Raw genomic sequence first — 18,537 nt, 5'->3', positions numbered from 1 at the left:
TTCATAGATTCTCTGGATTTGTAGCTATATGCACATCATTAAAAATTAGAATTGCGAGAATTGGGATATTTTAATGATTTAGTAAATAATTAAAGAAACTGCTATATCTAATAAAACAAAAATTCGTTACTATTCAACAATTTAACATAAATTAAAAATATTTGAACTATAACAGTTGCTCAAAATGTCCGCCATTTTGTTCGATGCATTTCCTTGCTCGTTTTAAAATATTTCGAATCGATTTTCTAATTACATTGGGACTGTTCTTCATTTTTCTGGTAGCTTCTTGTGACCTTGACAGAATTAATCAATATGATTTCAAAATTGCCGTAATTAAATTATCTGCGCAAAAATTTGACATGCACTTCTTAACGCAGTTTTTTATGCTCTTTTATAATACACAAACAAATTTTCAAAATTTCAATATACAGGGTGTTGTTTCAAGGTCACAATTACTTTACATTTTTTTCTTAATCCGGACCTGGATTTTTCTTGTCATTAGTAATTGGGTCGTTTCAATGTGGTAAATAAGTATTGATTATTTTTAAAATGAGTATTTATTCATTAACTTTAATAATTTATAACTAAAAGTTAATAATATCTGCTTTTTAATGTCAAAGTTCTTAAAAATTCAATATAATTTCAAAATGAAAGTCATAAAATTGCCTGGCCGAAAAATTTAAGCGAACTATTAAACTTACTTTTTTGTGCTCTTTTCAAATATGCAAACAGATTTTCAAAATTTCAATATACAAGGTGTTGTTTTAAGGTCACAATTACTTTATAATTTTTTGTTAATCCGGACCTGGATTTTTCTTATGGTTAGTATGTCGGTCGTTTGGGTTTTGAATGAGACATATGTGTACCAAGTATCAAAAAAATATACAGGGCCGTTCTAAAGTTATGGCTTAGGAAAGAAATGGGCAAAATCGATAAAACACCCTGTAACTCGGTTATAAAAGTCGGAAGGGAAAAAAATGTACTATATCTAGAACCGGCTCGGTGACCTCTATTCACCATTAAAGTATTTCCGTTTCCCAATGAAACACCCTGTATTTATGAATTGAGAATTTAATATCTTTTCGAATGAGCTAGCACACGACCCCTATTCTCATTTAAAAAATCATAGATTACGTCATCGCGCCCAGATAAATGACGTCACTTGTATGATATATATGCCACAAAATATAATTTAAAAATAGAAATCGACTTGTTTCGGGATTTATGTCCAAAATTGATATTTTAAATATCGCTGAAAGTAAATACAAGGAATCGATAACGAAAAGTGTATTTACAAAAAAAAAATATGAAAAAAAATTTTTTAAGAAACGCTTTTCTTTAGTTACGAGTGACTAAAATTAAAAATATTATAAAAAAATCAACCAAAAAGCAAAAAATAAAAAAAAATTGAAAAAATCTAACAAGTCCGTCAAAGAAAAGCGTGGCGCGTGTTCATCGAATAGACGTTTTTCGCCCCACGCTTTTCTTTAACGAATGTGTTAGATTTTTTCAATTTTTTTTTATTTTTTGCGTTTTAGTTAATTTTTTTATAATATTTTTAATTTTAGTCACTCGTAACTAAAGAAAAGCGTTTCTTAAAATTTTTTTTTCATATTTTTTTATCTTTTACTTTTTAGTCTTACACGTTTTAAACATTAAAATATATCGTCATGTTTATTAAAATATGTCTAAAACATATGATGTACCTACTAACATGAAAAGTATAGTCGGAATCGGCAAAAAATTTGAAACTTTATTGTTTATTATTAATGAAGCATAACGTAAACAATTAACGTAAAAAGTGAAATATGTATTGGTTATATCATTAGCTACACAATCCGTAAAAGTTTCAAGTTTTTACATTGTAAAAAACAAGAGAATTTAAGCGTTTTCCATTAAAATCGTTTTTTTATTTAAACAATTAATAAACATGAAAACATTTTTTTTATTGACTATTCGTGTATTGTTCCCGCGAATGCATATGTCTGCAAATTTTCATTCATTTGCATTAAAGAAAAGGCAGTCAAATTAACGTCTAAAAATTTGACGCAAACTATTTGACGCATATTGAACTAAATAAAAGCGTTTAATAAAAAGCAAACATGAATAAGAAATTAAAAAATGTGTCATTCGATGCTATATCTGTCCGACGTTCCCGATCCCGATAAGTCGGCCTCCGATAACCCGTAAGTCCGGTTAACCCGGACCGATTTTCTTCAGACAAAACAAACATTTTTTCACTTTGACCAGTGTTTGAGTTTTTTACCAATAAATAAACAATAACTCTATACTGTATGTAATTTAGATGTACTACTGTGCATATGTATTTAATGTTTTTGCAATCAAGTATAATGTGTATTTGTGTATTATTTATATCTATTTTATTAATTTTTACCATATTGTCCGGCTAACCCGGATTTTGGATAACCCGGATAGGCCGCGGTCCCGATTAATCCAACTTATCGAGGTTCCTCTGTATATATAAATATGATTAGCTTACGTTTCTAATTCCTCTCTTAGATGAGCCGCTAAGTCCTTGTCCACAGTATCGTATACATCTCTGATTTGTAAGTTGTGATTGGAAGCATATTTCATAAATTGTAATACCCAGCTAAAATGAATAAAATAATATTTAACTTTATGTAAATTTAAGAACTATGAAGTACATATTATGAAAAAATCTTAAAATATAAAACTCAATAAAATTTAGTGTTTAACATTATTGTGATCTCATAATATAATATCATCTTATAATAATCACTCAAGTACGAACACATCTCACAAAGGCACAAAAACACCATCCTCGGAGTGCACAAGAAAGAACGATATAGAAGAACTAGGACATGGATATAGGTGAGCAATTAGATAAACAAATTGCTAATTAAGGAACTTATTTTCAGATACATGATACATAATTTTATTTATTTACTCTACATCTAGCTATTTGCGCAGTAGATGACACAACACCGATAAAACTGGGGGAACCAGAAATGCGCATAAACCACCTTACTATGGACGAAAAATGTGCACCTGGATTGGTAAATCTGCAAGGGTGACATCCCAATGAGGTCTGCCAAGACTGTGTCGACAATACAGAGTCGAACTATTGATTGACATCGGGAAAGATGTTCCCTGAAACAAATGGTTCATTACAAACCATTCAGGATCAGGTTATACCAGTGCCGGATTAACCATTAGGCGGACTAGGCGGCCGCCTAGGGCTCGGGTACTTGATGGGGCCTGCATCCCACACAAATGCATTAATTAATATTGAATTATTTAAGCAGTAATTAAAAAAAAAAATTAAAATGTTAAAAAAATCAAATAGGACTAACTGGGAGAAAAATAAGGGAATGGTTAATTTATGATTTCCAATCAAACACAGTTTTTTGCTTTGTCTTCTGTCAAATATCAGGAAAATACAACCGACTTTAAGACAAATTAAGCAGTTATCTTCAAAGGCATTTTTATATTCCATGTTCTAATCATTCCCTCAATTTGGTAATAAATTTTGCAAGCAAATTTTGCTTAGAAGCTGGTAATTATTTTGGTATGGTACGTTTTTTTTTTCAATTTCTACCCACCACCGATGGGCCTTATAGTCCATTCACTCATAGTAAAATATTGCAAAACCTCCGGATTTTAAAGAACCTTTGGATTTGAAACAAGAGCTTGGATTGGCATGACATTTGGTATAAGCATAGCCTAACATGTCAAAGAAAAAGTGATATTGTGCCAATATGTGTTTTTGCTCTACGGTTGAGTCCACCCCTTCTCGGAGGGTGAATACTGTCAAAATACGTCCGGAAGTTCATAAGCTGACTAATTCTAAGCAACTTTTGTTCGGTAGAGTTTTTTCATCAAGTCAATACATTTCGAGTTATTTGCAAGTGAATATCTTCATTTTTCAACAAAAGATAACATGTTTTTAGACGTTTTTCGCAAATAACTCAAAAAGTAAGTATTTTATCGAAAAAATATTCTTAGTAAAAATATAGCTTTTAAAAAATTGAAAAAATGGTGTATGTGTGCAGTCTGTAGATCCAGTAGAAGCAGAGTTGTAGCTAATGAAAAGTAGGTTCTTATTCGTCAAATTCCAAATCGAATATTTCAACGTGAAATAATCAAAAAATGAAGCACTTTTCATGGAAAACTCATCATAACTTGGACTAGAATATGATGCGGCTGTACTTTCGTTTTACAACGAAATTGAAAATGGTTATTCATTTTTGATCATCGTAACTTGTTTAAATATTTAAAAAAACATTATTCTTGTTTTTTAAAAAAAATTATAACTTAAAATTTATTTGTAGCTTGGGTTAAAAAAAAACTGGTGAAAATAACCGCCTAATTACCATCCCAAATGAAATTAATCCTTACCGCTTCACAAGCTACTTTACTTATGTATTGTTTATATGCTCTGTAAGTTTTATCGGTATAAATTGCTTATTTATAAAAGGGCTGTAGTAGAAAGGGCTTGAAGAAGTCACTAATCACGAGTGTATGCAGTTATTTTTATTTGGCTTAATGCCTCGACAACTAATGGCGATTGGCATTGTACAGTGGATTTTTCCAATCAGGTACCTAGTGTAATGGGTAATTTATGTGTTGAGTAAGTGTCTTGTTACTTAGCAAAGTCTTCAATGTTTTTGCAAAGAAACGCTAATTGTATTCGAACGTCTGCGATCCTCGTCCCTCCGGTGAGTACCGATCCCCCAAGGATAGAAACTATTTTCATTTATTAATTTTTAATAAATGAAAAATTCTCTACCAAGGGTATGCAAATTTTGAACAGTCATATCTTAACAATTTTTATCTTCCAAAAAGCAAAAATCTGAAATATTTAGAAAAGCAAAACCTAAATTTTTTTACTCTTTAAGATTTTTGGTATTCATACCACTAATAATTTTTACTTAATTTAAAAAAAAAGACATTTTTTTTCGAACTTTCAAAAAATTTGTTATATTTTAAATCGCAATGTTTTGAAATATAAGCACTGTAAACCGGTGAAACTTACAGATCATATAAATAATATATGTACTTATATTTTTTCAAGATTTTCATACATTTTCAAGATTTTTTTGCCAAAAAAAGGAATAAACATTATTTTAAGCTTTACTTGTTTAATTTTGATACTTGAAACTTGTTAAAAAAAACAAAAACAAAACTTTTTTAATACTTTAAAAAAGTTGTGATGATTTTCCACCAAAGAGTGCTTCATTTTTTTGGTTACGTTGAAATATTTGATTTGGAATTTGTCGAATAAGAATCTACTTTTCATTAGCTCCAGTTCTGCTTATACTGGTTCTACATACTTCATGCATACACCATTTTTTTAAATTTTGTATACGCTATATTTTTCCTAAGAATATTTTTTCGATAAAATACTTAATTTTGTAGTTATTCGCGAAAAACCGTCTAAAAACGTGTTTTTTTTTGTTGAAAAATGAACATATTCACTCGCAAATAACTCGAAAAGTATTGATTTAGTGAAAAAACTCGATAGAACAAAAGTTACTTAGAATTAACCAGTTTATGCATTTCCGCACTTATTTTGAAGGTATGTTTTTTACCCCCGAAGGGGTCGCACTTTTACCCAGGGCAAAATCACATATCGACACAATATCCCTTTTTTTCTTTGGAATATTAGCTATGGACTCTTAATGAGAAGTTGTTGCGAAATGTAAAAAATAAGAAAAATGATCTTTTTTACATTGTTGTAATTTATTTTTGGAGTAACTACTTCCCAAAGCAACATCAATATCTGTAAATTTGTTTTAAGTAAATGGTCGCTATAAAGAGGCCTACTTTCTATGGCCGCCTAGGGCTCCATGCTGCCTTAAACCGTCACTGGGTTATACGAACCAAAAATTACCTGAAATATATCGTCAAAGACCCTCAGGTCCAAATCGACAAATCCCGATATGGATGTCAAGCCCAAGAAACCGTCCAGCATTTTACATGGGCCTGCCAGGAATTTGCTGCAATTGAATACAAGGAACGGCATGACTCAGTAGGAAAGACCCTTCATCAAGAGATAGCTGTCAATCTGGAACTTCTCCAAATGGACCATCTCCCATATTATCAATACGTTCCTGAGAGTCTGCTTGAGAATGTCAACTACAAGCTACACTGGAAATTAAACTTACTTACTGAAAATGCAACTTACCCAGGCAGTACCTATTATTATTTCTACTACTGGAGTTATTCCGAAGAACCTCCTCGAAAACATAAAAAAGCTGGGTCTAAATAAACATCTTTATAAAACCATGCAGAAAGATGTACTACTCTCGACCACCAGATGTATACGAAAATTTTTTGGAGATACTCCAAGTCAAGGAGACCAAGTCACCTAGGGCTCGATACAAGGAAAAGTCCCACCAAAGTTCAATCCTTTTGATATCGTAGATATCTGGGATGAATCAATTTTCTCCTTATAGGAAGTGAGAGCCGCATGGCTAAATCAGGATCATCCAATGTGATGAATCGCTCAATGTGAAGTTCCTGGAGATAGTTAGGAAGGAAAGAACAGTAGACAAGGAAGGCGACAGTTAGACAAGAGAAGTATGAAGAAATAATTGATATTACTAGCCTACATAAAAAATTATGAAGGTAGGTAACTGGTTAGATAGATTAATTAGTAATATTAAATTGATAATTACCTAGATATATACAGTGTGTCAATTTGAAAAGTTGCCACCCCCCGATAATTTGGTCCCTATAGAAAATCTAAAAATATGCAAAAACACGTCAAATTTATTTGTGAGGGGGACATTTTGTAGACCAGTTTTCTACTAAATTACATCAACCCTATAGCAGAGGCGGACACAACCTCCAAAATCTTTAATCGAAAGAGGGTTGAGTGATACCTCATTTTGAAGGTCATTAAATTACCTTTTTTAATATACCACGTGCCTTATATTTCTTTTCAGTACTTTTGGAAAAATCTTGGACTCAATACTCTAAATAATTTTGGAGTTCTGAACTCGATACCGGAGCCGATTTTCGGAGGACCATTTCTCCCTTCCTCGTCGGCCCTGACCTTGCCTTCCATTGGGGTTGGTTACCCAATCTCCAGCAAGGTTGCTCAGGTTTTCCAGGGTGCACCCATGCAGCCCAAGCTGCACTTCGTGGAGGTGAGGATAGGGATTGAGTAGGAGAGGCTAGAGAATGCTAACTGGAAACAGCATCTTATATTGCGCTTCACTACCCCTTTGAACCCCGTACAAGCGTCACAAGCTTTCCTAACATACAAAAGAGTGAAGACACCGGAGGCACGAGACGATTACGTGACAATCAGGAATAGAGTAAACCAAGAAATAAATAACATCAAAAAGGAACACTGGGAGAAATTTACCAAATATATGGAATACGACCTCTATGGATCCCAGAAAAGGTGTGAAAGATGATAAGGAGGCAAAAAACAGAAATGAATGAATTTATACGGATAGATAACATTACGGAGACACAATGGACTGAGCATCTCGCGAAATTATATGGAGAAGGAGAAGAAGAGAACAGAGAAATAAACATTAATGAAACCCACGATAGAGTACTAATATCAGAAGAAGAGCTACAAGAACGAATAAAAAAATTTAAAAATAGAAAAACACCTGGTCCTGATAAGATAAATAATGAACTGCTAAAATATGGAGGAAGAACACTACTCAAATGGCTCCTAAAATTATTTGTCGATATAATAAATATCGGAGTAGAACCAGCGGAATGGAAGGAAAGTCTCCTGCTACCGATACTCAAAAAGGGAGACTCGAAAAATCCTGAAAATTATAGAGGCATTAGTCTGATGAACAGCACATTAAAATTGTTGACGGCAGCCATAAAAGATAAAATCGAGGAAAAAGCGAATATGGCAGATGAACAGCAAGGCTTCCGGAATAACCGCAGCACAATAGATGCAATTTTTATTATCAGGCAAATAGTAGAAAAGTCTATTGAATATGGAACACCAGCATACATGTGCTTTGTAGATTTAAAAAGTGCTTTTGACAGGGTGAGGCGAAATGATATCTTAAATTTATTACAAGCTGAACAAATAGACCACCAGATAATAAGGCTAATTAAGGAAATTAACAAGAACAACAAGACCAGAGTTATAATGTCAACAGGAGAAACAGAGCGCATAGAACTAAAGGGAGGAATCCGCCAAGGAGACTCGCTCAGCCCATTGTTATTCAATATGATGATGAATCAAATAATTCACGAAGTCAGAAAACGACATGGATACCACATGGGAGCGCGTAAAATCACGATACTATACTATGCCGATGATGCAGTACTAATTGCTGATAACGAGGATGACCTACAAAGGCAGCTCCAGACTTTCAATATCACAGCAAATAAATTTAATATGAGAATATCGGTAGAAAAAACTAAATGTATAGTGATAAGTAAAGAGCCGCGTAGATGCAAGTTAGAAATAGACGGCAAAATTGTGGAACAAGTAATGAAATTCAATTACCTAGGAGTAGAGATCACTTGTGACAGGAATATAAGAACAGAGACCACAACACAAGCGACAAAAGCGGCAAGAGTAAGTGGTTGCCTCCGAGAAACCATATGGAGAAACAAATATCTGACCACGGAAAGCAAAATAAAAGTATACAAGACAACAGTAAGACCTATCCTAACATATGCGGCGGAGACAAGGACCGATACAAGAAAGACGAAACAACAAATCAACAATATCGAAATGAAAGTATTAAGATCAATAGCGGGCATATCATTAAGAGACAGACAAAGGAACAGAAGTATACGAGAACGTTGCAAAATTCAAAATATTAACAGGTGGATAAAAACAAGAAAGAAAAACTGGAACGAACATGTAAATCGAATGGAACCAGATAGATTAGCGAACATCTGTAAAAACAACAAGCCGTATAGCAGAAGACCCGTTGGAAGGCCGCCGAAAAGGTGGAAAGACAATGTACAGTCAACAACAACTGAAACAGAATAAGAGGCAGACAAACAGGAGTAATCCTAGTCGCGCGAAGAAGAAGAAGAAGAACTCGATACTTAATATCTTTACGGTTTTACTTGATTTTTCCAAAAATACTTCAAAGGAATAATCGAAATACTTCAACACCCCAAAAAAAACCCCTCTAGAGGGTTGGTGTAATTTAGTTTAAAACTGGTCTATAAAATGTCCCCCTCACAAATAAATTTGACGTGTTTTTGCATATTTTTAGATTTTCTATAGGGACCAAATTATAGGGGGTGGCAACTTTTCAAATTGACACCCTATATATTGGTTTCGAGTTCCGATTTTAAATTTAAATAGCTAACAAAGTATTTTCTTTTTTTACAAATTACTGGACTTCAAACAAACTTTTTGTGGAAATTATTTATTTTGTGTCTAGAAGTATTAGTTTAAATGAAGCAATTTTACTTCAAAATTTAAATACACTCCGCAGCGATAACGAAGTGCCTAATTAATCAAGAAGCAAATTTTAAATTAATAAATGAGGTACTGAGTGTTAAATTTTAGAAACAGGTGTCACCCAGTAGTAAATCTTCCAGTTACGAGAATACATTGTAACTTTTTCTAATTTTAGTGGCCTACTCGTACGAGATACCAAATTGGTGATCGAGGTATATCTAACGGATTTACCTGCCTACATATCGCATACTTATTACATATTTATCTATGAGGACAGTGCAACTAATAACGAGTTAATTAATTCTAAATTTTTAAGACCTATGTTTTAATTATGCATTCAGATAATAATACAAGAACTTCAAGTTGATGAGTTTAATTTTACTACATATTTTAAAAGTATTAATACTCTTAAAAAATTTCTGTCATACTATACCTCGTTTTGAAACGAGGAGGAGTAATTCAAATTTACCGCGCCGTAATGCTTGTTGGTAATTGGTCTAACCACAGGCTAGTTTACTCCACTAAATTATGAAATTTGAAATTGGAATTTATGAAATTTTGACATTATTGCCATTTATAATTTCGTCGCCTTAATACTACAACTTGATAACTCGAAATTAGTAGTTCTGAGAAAAAGTGGTTTAAAGATTTTCAAAATATTTGTGCTGCTACCATGATGTTGGTAAATATGGAATTCACTCTGCAGCTCTAAAATACTGTTCCTTACCTTTTTTCTACTGATCTATTTAGGAATACGGTGTAAATTTGTGTTCCAATATGGAAAATAACATGAAAAATTAAAGTTATCAACTTTTAGCACTACCATAATGTTAACATTTGGTAATGTCGCAGTCGTGCCAAGTTGCATCTAAGTGAACTTTTTAACAAAACTAATATTTTAAGCATTATTTTGGTGAAAATTAGCCCTCTGCCATGGGGGTTGACAGATCTGTTAACAATTCTCGAATTTTTGCATTAACATGAACCGAATAAACAGATAGCAATTACGTGGTAAGCTCAATGGTTTCAGAAAAACACGTGCTACAACTAGATAACTAGAGTTAGCTAGTTGTAGCATTCAGTGTATATCGTATTCACGATTATTTTGATTAAACAGTAACTTGATAACTTATCTTGTCAAGTTTTAGCACTGAATATTAGGGGCATTTGAGTTTTATCAACTTTCGTCAATCATAAATAAATACTTAACTCGTTTGGAGCGAGTTATCAAGTTTTTACACAATATAGAGGCAAATAAAATACATATTGTGAACTATAGTTATCTCAAAAACGTCAGTTTTGGAGTTATCAAGTTATAGTACTAAGGCGACGATTTATAGGTTAATTAAGTTATATCGGAGATTTTTATGTGTTTCTACGTTATTCCTTTAATTTTTAGATTTTTAGTGTGAGTTTATATAAAAAAACAGTTATTTTTAGAACTATTTAGCGATGTATTGGTATAATACAATATTTATGGATTACCATCAAAGGCCTACACGATCAACTGAAAAAAAATATGAATCTGGTGTATTTTCTAGTGTCATTATTGGATGTCAATGTCAATGTCAAAGTTTCGGCACCATTGATTATCAAACTTCACAATAATTGATATTGAGAGCTACAACTTTTAAACCGCTGCAAATACCTCAAAGTCAAATGAAAAGGTCATTGCTGAGCATTAGAAATGAAGACTAAGACGAAGAACAGGAGTTACCGATGTAATTTCCCGAATTGCCACACTGAAATGGAACTGGGCCGGAGATGTCGCCTGAATCAGTGATGAAAGGTGAACGAAGAGATTACTTAAGTGAAGGCCGCCAAGATTCGACAAAAGAAGTAGAGGAAGCTCCTCTACTCGTTGGACTAACGATCTCAAGGAAACGTCAAGAAGTTGGATGCAAAGTGCTTAAAATAGAGCACAATGGACAAAAATAATGGAGGCCTATGTCCAGCAGTGGACGCAAAGGACTGGGTGATGATTATTGGATGTGAATCTATTTGTTGAGTTTACTCCTCCTAGTTTAAAAACATGGTATAGTTCTAATTGTGTTTTTATGGCTTAGTTACAAACTAGATGAAAGTATACTTTATGCCTGTGTACTTTATGGCCTGCACAGAAAAAACTGATAACTTCTTAAGCATTTTCTACATTTACTGAAGTTACAAAATATTGTTATAACTACATAACATTATTTAGTGGAATTCACATAATATGACAATTCTGGAAAGATCCGGTAATAGATACATAAATTGCCAGCAGCAAATGTTGATTCATGTTTCATTTAACTGTTCTAATTGGGAAATAAGCCACAATTTAACTTGAAAAAATGATTTTATTTACGTTTCGACTTCCGACTCGGACCTCATTATCAAAATACAAAATATTAATAAATTAAACAGAAATTATGTTGCTTAGTGAAAAAATTCTTCTAATAATTTAATTTATCGCCAACCGTCACTAAAGTCATTCATTATTGTACTCATTTGACGCCATTTGCGGCAGTAAAGTAACGCTTTATTGTACTGAAAGAAGAATTTTACTTTACCTGCCGCGATTAATCAAAATAAACTGAGATTAAATGTAAGTGGTCGATGGCAGTAATCGATTATTTATTTGAGTGAACTTAAAATTTATTTACTTTAATTATTAAAAATATTGTACAAAATTTACGTTATTATTAATTAAATTTATGTCAGAAAGTGAACTTCTGTAGTATTTTGCAATTATATTCATAAAACATAAATCAAAACTTTACAGATTTAGTAATTAGGTACTTATTCAATATCTAGTGATAACAACTATCGATTAAACATCGAAATCGGCCATCATCCAAAAGCTTTCTGTCATCGTCATTAGGTAGTTACTGTAATACGAAATTTTTATTTCGTCTAAAATTAATAAAATTCTTAAATCTTTTAAGTTTTGTATTATTGCAAATACAAATTGTATATTATGAAATGGTGTTTTTGTTAATTCGATTATATGTATATAGGACGGTGACAGATATTAATGATAATTTGTTAGCAAATATATTTATTTAGATTTTCTACTATTCATCAAGGGAAAAGCAATTGCGCTGCGAGAGGCTACACTTAATAAATATAACGGAACTATTAACGGTATTTTTAATTTTTGGTATTTTATTTTAAGTGTTAAAATTGGTTTCATATTTAAATAAAAATACGATTAACTTTTTAAAATATATTTATTATGTTGAAATCACAATAATAGAAGTATAACGTCTTACGTGCGTACCAAGTACACACACTCTTTTTCATTAGGATGTAATTAAGTAAATGTTAATGTTTTTTATGATTGGCGATAAAATTTTGTATGCACCACGTCAGTAAAGACTCTTTATCGAACTTGTCTGTTATTCGCCTCGCTCGCTATCCTCGCTCTGCTCATAATATCAGACTCGTTCGATAAAGAGTCACTTTACTGACTTGGTACATAAATAACTATTAGTCTGCCTCATTCATATCGGCAATTCACACATATATTATACATTTTAAAGCAGAAGACTTTATTTGGTCTTTACTATCAAAACTAACAATAAATTCTGACTTTATATGTATGTTATTTTCAATTATAAATAATATTTATAATACATAGATAGTAATAATCATGTTTCATTGTCTGCGTAAAAGGTTTACGTAGTGAAAAGCTCGATCAAGAAGATACGCCTGCCAGCATCCCTGAAACCTCACATTTTAAAGATATACCTACTATCCTCTCTATATGTATATCCTTCAGCAACTGACAAAGTCTTCCATCCACCATGCAGTTTCAAAGTTGTCATACTGGCTCCAGCGTCTGCCAGAAGAGTTGCCGATGTGGCCGTAAAGAAATATAATAAGGTGGAATGAGGTAAGTTCGGACCTGTTTTCGTTAAGTTTGAATTTAATAATATTTTTGTAAATTATATTTCAAATATTTAACATTTTCTTGGTATCAACGTGAAGTAATATTAATACGCTATAATTCGCGTTGCCAAAAACACCAATTTACATTGGAAATTAGAACTTTTATAAAAAAATAGGAAAAACAGTAACTATTCCGAACTTGCCCCATTTATTATAATATCTAACCATTTTGGATCTAGAAAAGGTTATAAATACAGAATTTGAGCAAGAAATCATAAAAAGTACAAAAAAATCTTTAAAATTGACTGGAAAAAGCACAAGTTCGGTCTTACCCCGCTACATGCTCCGAACTTGCCGCGTCCACTCATATTTGCGGTGCAAGCCCAGAGTAGTGATTTTTCCAGTAAATTTGAAATAATCGAAAGGATTTATTTCTTTAACGAAAACTTTAAGCAATGTTCTTTATACTTACCAAAAATAAATGCACAAGACACAAAATTTGCTGTAAAATACCGGCACTTTCTTCAACAGCTCTAGGTTACATATCTACTACTCATGTACTCAGATTTTATAAATGGCAAAATAGTGGCAGAATTACTTCTGAGTGAGAGACACCTATGTCATTCAGTTCATACTTATCTAGCACAGATTTCTACTTATTAATTTGTACAATTAAATGTATCTTATGATAGATTTAGAGCTAATACGAACTTGCCACGTTTACGATCTTACCCCACTCCACCTTATTCATAATAGACTCTACATGGTAATTTAGTTCGTTGAAATCAGTTTGTTATGTTCAAAAATATAAAAATACAGTATGGGGTGTTCCATTAAGAATAAAGCTTTTGGACTGCACTGGGCTTGTATGAATTACCCTGTACATTTAAATTTATGTTTAAAATCGAGAATTTATACAGTATGGTGCAAATGAAAGGAATAAATTCGTTATTTCGCAAACTGCCAACTTTAAGGAAAAATTCCGAAACAGGTCATTTTTATTTTTAAATTATGATATTTTGGCATATATATCATGCCAGTGACGTCATCCATCTGGGCGTGATTACGTAATCGATGATATTTTTCCTCAGCATCCGTTATGGCTTGCAAATTGTAGAAGCCTCGGAGGTGTAACCAGAGAAAGTTTCCATTGTTTTCAGTCTGGTGGAATGTAGAGTAGCATTATGCTGTTTTATATGCCATTAAATTGAAAACTTAGATTTTGCCAGCATTTGCCGCTAGGGCATCTATGCCATTTCGTTCGTTGCAATCCGTGACTGCACGCCGTGGTTTGTTTTGGTTGGATTAGGGAGAGCAGCATATGTGCCTCCTGATAAGAGACTAATAAGTTTCGAAACCGGTAGACGTGCTTGCTGCACTCTCTGATTGGACTAGAATATGATGCGGCTGTATTTTCGTTTTGCAACGAAATTGAAAATGGTTATTCATTTTTTATTTACATGTTTACTCTGATTGGAGTACGAAGGGAACCATTCTCGTTGGAACTTTACCGCGCTGAGCAGATGGGGCGTGAATTATAAATTGTAAAATTCCCTCATCTTTCTTAGTCTCAGCATTCGTTATGGCTTGCAAATTGTAGAAGCCTCGGAGGTGTAACCAGAGAAGGTTCCCATTATTTTCAGTCTGGTGGGATGTAGAGTGGCATTATGCTGTTTTATATGCCATTAGATTGAAAACTTAGCCTTTTTATTATATAAATGTTTATACTAATGAATAGGGAATTGAATAACCTTTCAAATGAGCTAGCATACGACCCCTATTTTCATTTAAAAAAATCATTGATTACGTCATCATGCCCGGATGAATGACGTCACTAGTATAATATATATGCCAAAATATCTTAATTTAAAATTAAAAATCGACCTGTTTCAGGATTTTTCCTTAGCGTCGCTGGTTTATGAAATAACGAATTTATTCCTGTCATTTGCACCATACTGTATATAAAAATTATTGACGGGTCTCGGCGTTTTTGATAATTTTTTAAAACAAGGAGAGAAATAATTTTATTTCATATGTAATTGGTTTCTACCCTGTATAATGGACTATAGACAGTGTGTTAGATTATAAATTCTAGTGGACAGTGTGATTAGATTATTTAGGTTGGAATAACCATATTGGAGACGTCAAGTGTATAGAAAGAATGCAAATAAATTCCAGACTACGCATAAAGCATTAAAATCAAGTAAGTAGCACATAATGAAAAATTTCTAGGTTGGCTAGGTAAGCACTAATTAATAAGAATACTATCAGAATCATTAACTTCATCTGTGATCATTATCCTAAGGACGATGGAAAATCTACAGGTCACCTACCAAAGCACTAATTAACAGGAAGACTGTAAGAGAAATTATATCCAGTTGTCCAGAAGTCAACGAAAGTAATGAAATAGCTATTTGTATAACAAGGGAGGAAAGTGCTACTTTTCCTCCCGAGAATGAAGTTTACTGCCCGACGCGTAGCGGAGGGCAGTAATCATTCAAGGGAGGAAAAGGCACTTTACTCCCATGTTATACATATGGTTTTTCCACCTTCCTCAAATAACAAGTCATTTTTTCATTTTTACTTAATTTATTTATGTAACTAACCAACAAAATTTATTAGAACTAAAACTAACAAGTACGTACAATATAACTGTCAACTGTCAAATATAAGTCAAATTAATAATGTAAACATTGTTAAATCAAAATAACAATTTACTGTCTTTTACCATTCTGCAAAATACAGAGTGTTTTATAAATAAACGTTAAAATGTATAGAAACTTACGTAATAGAAAATAGATATTGTACAGGGCATCAATAAGTTACATTTCATGAATGAAATACCATGACGTCACTTTTACTTTTCCTCCCTAGGGAGGAAAAATATTTTCCTCCCTAGGGAGGAAAAGTACAACTTTGCTCCCTAAAATCAGGTCCGGAAAAGTATACTTTCGGTAGAGGTAGGTGGAAAAATAGCTTACCAAAACCATAATCTGGAGAATATATTTGCATTCACTTCCGGAGAAATATTCGGCAATCTTACACTTAGTTCCATTATTATCAGGTAATATTAAACCATTTTTAGCGAAACTTTCAAATATTTGTGCACTTGAATAAGTAAAAAGTAAAGAATTAATTGGACTGTATTTATCATAAGAATATTTTTAATGATATTGATAAAGGCATTGCATTCAGCTGTCCTGTAATTTATAATAGTTTATTGTTTATTAGTGGATAGTGTATTTTGTCAAATATATACGTTTTACTACACAAAGTAAAGTATGACGTAACAACATATTATTTCAATTATATCTTGAGACTTGAAGACATTAGAAGAAAATGTAAAGTATGTAAACAAATGGACACTAAACAAAAAAAAATGAATGGAATAACCATATGAGCACTCTTATTGCTGGATAGACACGTGCGGTAAAAATATTAAGAAATAACAAGTATAATGGTTTCTACATCTTATCATGCACTCATCGTTTCCGGCACGTAGCGAAGTCTCCGAAAAACCTGATTTTACAAAGAGGTGTCTGATACGATACGTCCCGGACAGTCTGAATTGTTCATATTTAAAATCAATATTTTTCGGAAACTAAACGCTACATGCTGGAAACGATGAGTACATGATAATATGTACAGTTGAGTCCGCGAGTCTTTACCCGTGCGTCATTAATACCTGGCGAGATAAAACACATACTTTTTGTCTAGCATCATTCTCTTCCACGCATGAAACTCATGACAAACAAGCTGCCTTTTGTTATTAAGCAAAAACACATGTTATTTTTATGAACCATCTAGACTCAGTGCATTGAAAAGAGATAGGTACAAAAAAGACGATTCGGTATGTTTTCATATTTTAAGCACAATTTGTTTGACGCTTCTGCTTTGTTTACTTTTGTGGCTGTCAGTCAGTTGAATTTTTTGTGGTTTTTGTCAAATTTTTGCGTTTTAAAGTTTCTTTATATTACACAAACAGTTGTTTTTACAACTAATTTTATATTGGGCTTTGAAATTTTAAGGTAAATAATTATATTTTGGCAATTAATATTTAAAACATACAAAGCCAACGTCATTCACACAGTACAGAAATTATTGTGTTTAGATTTCCGTCAAAGTGAATAAAATAACAAAAATAAAATATGTTGTTCTGAAGCTATTTCCTTGTGGCATTTTTATGATTAATTATTTATATGGGAAATAAGCCACAATTAAAATGAAAAAAATAATTTTATTAACGTTTCGACGCCCAAATCGGGTGCCGTTGTCAAAATACAAAATATTACTAAAATAAACTAAAGTGTTGTTGCTAAGCAAAAAAATTCTTCTAATAATTTATTTAATCTCACTCATTTATATTGGCAATTCAGACATATATTATACATTTTAAAGTAGAAGACTTTAAAATGATATTGCCAATATTTATGAGTTGCGTTCCTGGGACGACTTACTGAAAGATAGTTCATTCGATTACATGAAATTAACCCCAACTCAAGAATATCCGTCATAAAAAATTATAGCATGTGATATGTCTTTAAAAAGACAACCAAATGCAACGACAGTAATATTCTCGCGTTAGAGACTTCATAGTAAATCACAAGGGAAAACCAGGAAAAACCAGTGATACTTAAATAAAATATATAAAATAAAATACTTATATATAAAAAAACTGCAACTCATAAATATTGGCAATATCATTTTAAAGTCTTCTACTTTAAAATGTATAATATATGTCTGAATTGCCAATATAAATGAGTGAGATTAAATAAATTATTAGAAGAATTTTTTTGCTTAGCAACAACACTTTAGTTTATTTTAGTAATATTTTGTATTTTGACAACGGCACCCGATTTGGGCGTCGAAACGTTAATAAAATTATTTTTTTCATTTTAATTGTGGCTTATTTCCCATATAAATAATTAATCAAAAATAAAATATGTTATTGAATTTTTTTATAAATTGTTTATTTATTTATTAATTAATAATAATAAAATACTTTATTAAGCTACTTCAAATGTAGCTGCACAAAAATTTTGAAGCAAAACTTACTTTTTTTTTTGAAAAAAAGCAATAAAGTCATTATTATTATCCAGATTTAGCCATACGGCTCACACTCCCTCTAAGGGGAAAATTTACTCATCCCAGATACCTACGGTATCAAAAGGATTGAGCTCTGGTGGGACTCTTTCCGTGTTATCGAGCCCTAGGTGACTTGGTATGCAGGTGTATCTCCCAAAAATTTTCGTACACATCTGGCCGTTGCG

At 32.2% G+C, this 18,537-nt stretch overlaps 1 protein-coding gene across 1 annotated transcript in view; it reads right to left on the bottom strand.

Moving 5' to 3' along the window:
* The window catches only part of LOC114334875 (ATP-binding cassette subfamily C member 4-like), a 202,312-nt gene extending 185,941 nt beyond the window's left edge, over window positions 1-16,371 (bottom strand). Inside the window, exons 1-2 of the mRNA XM_050647075.1 lie at window positions 16,249-16,371; window positions 2,501-2,611 (exon numbers count right to left, since the gene is read on the bottom strand). Coding sequence (XP_050503032.1) covers window positions 2,501-2,611; window positions 16,249-16,322 — 185 coding nt within the window. The 5' untranslated portion in view covers window positions 16,323-16,371. The remainder of the gene's footprint in view (window positions 1-2,500; window positions 2,612-16,248) is intronic.
* Between the last annotated feature and the right edge of the window lie 2,166 nt (window positions 16,372-18,537).

The sequence above is a fragment of the Diabrotica virgifera genome, chromosome 3 (assembly GCF_917563875.1).
Source record: "Diabrotica virgifera virgifera chromosome 3, PGI_DIABVI_V3a".
Taxonomy (NCBI): Eukaryota; Metazoa; Arthropoda; class Insecta; order Coleoptera; family Chrysomelidae; genus Diabrotica; species Diabrotica virgifera.
This window is presented reverse-complemented; position numbering and strand designations above follow the sequence as displayed.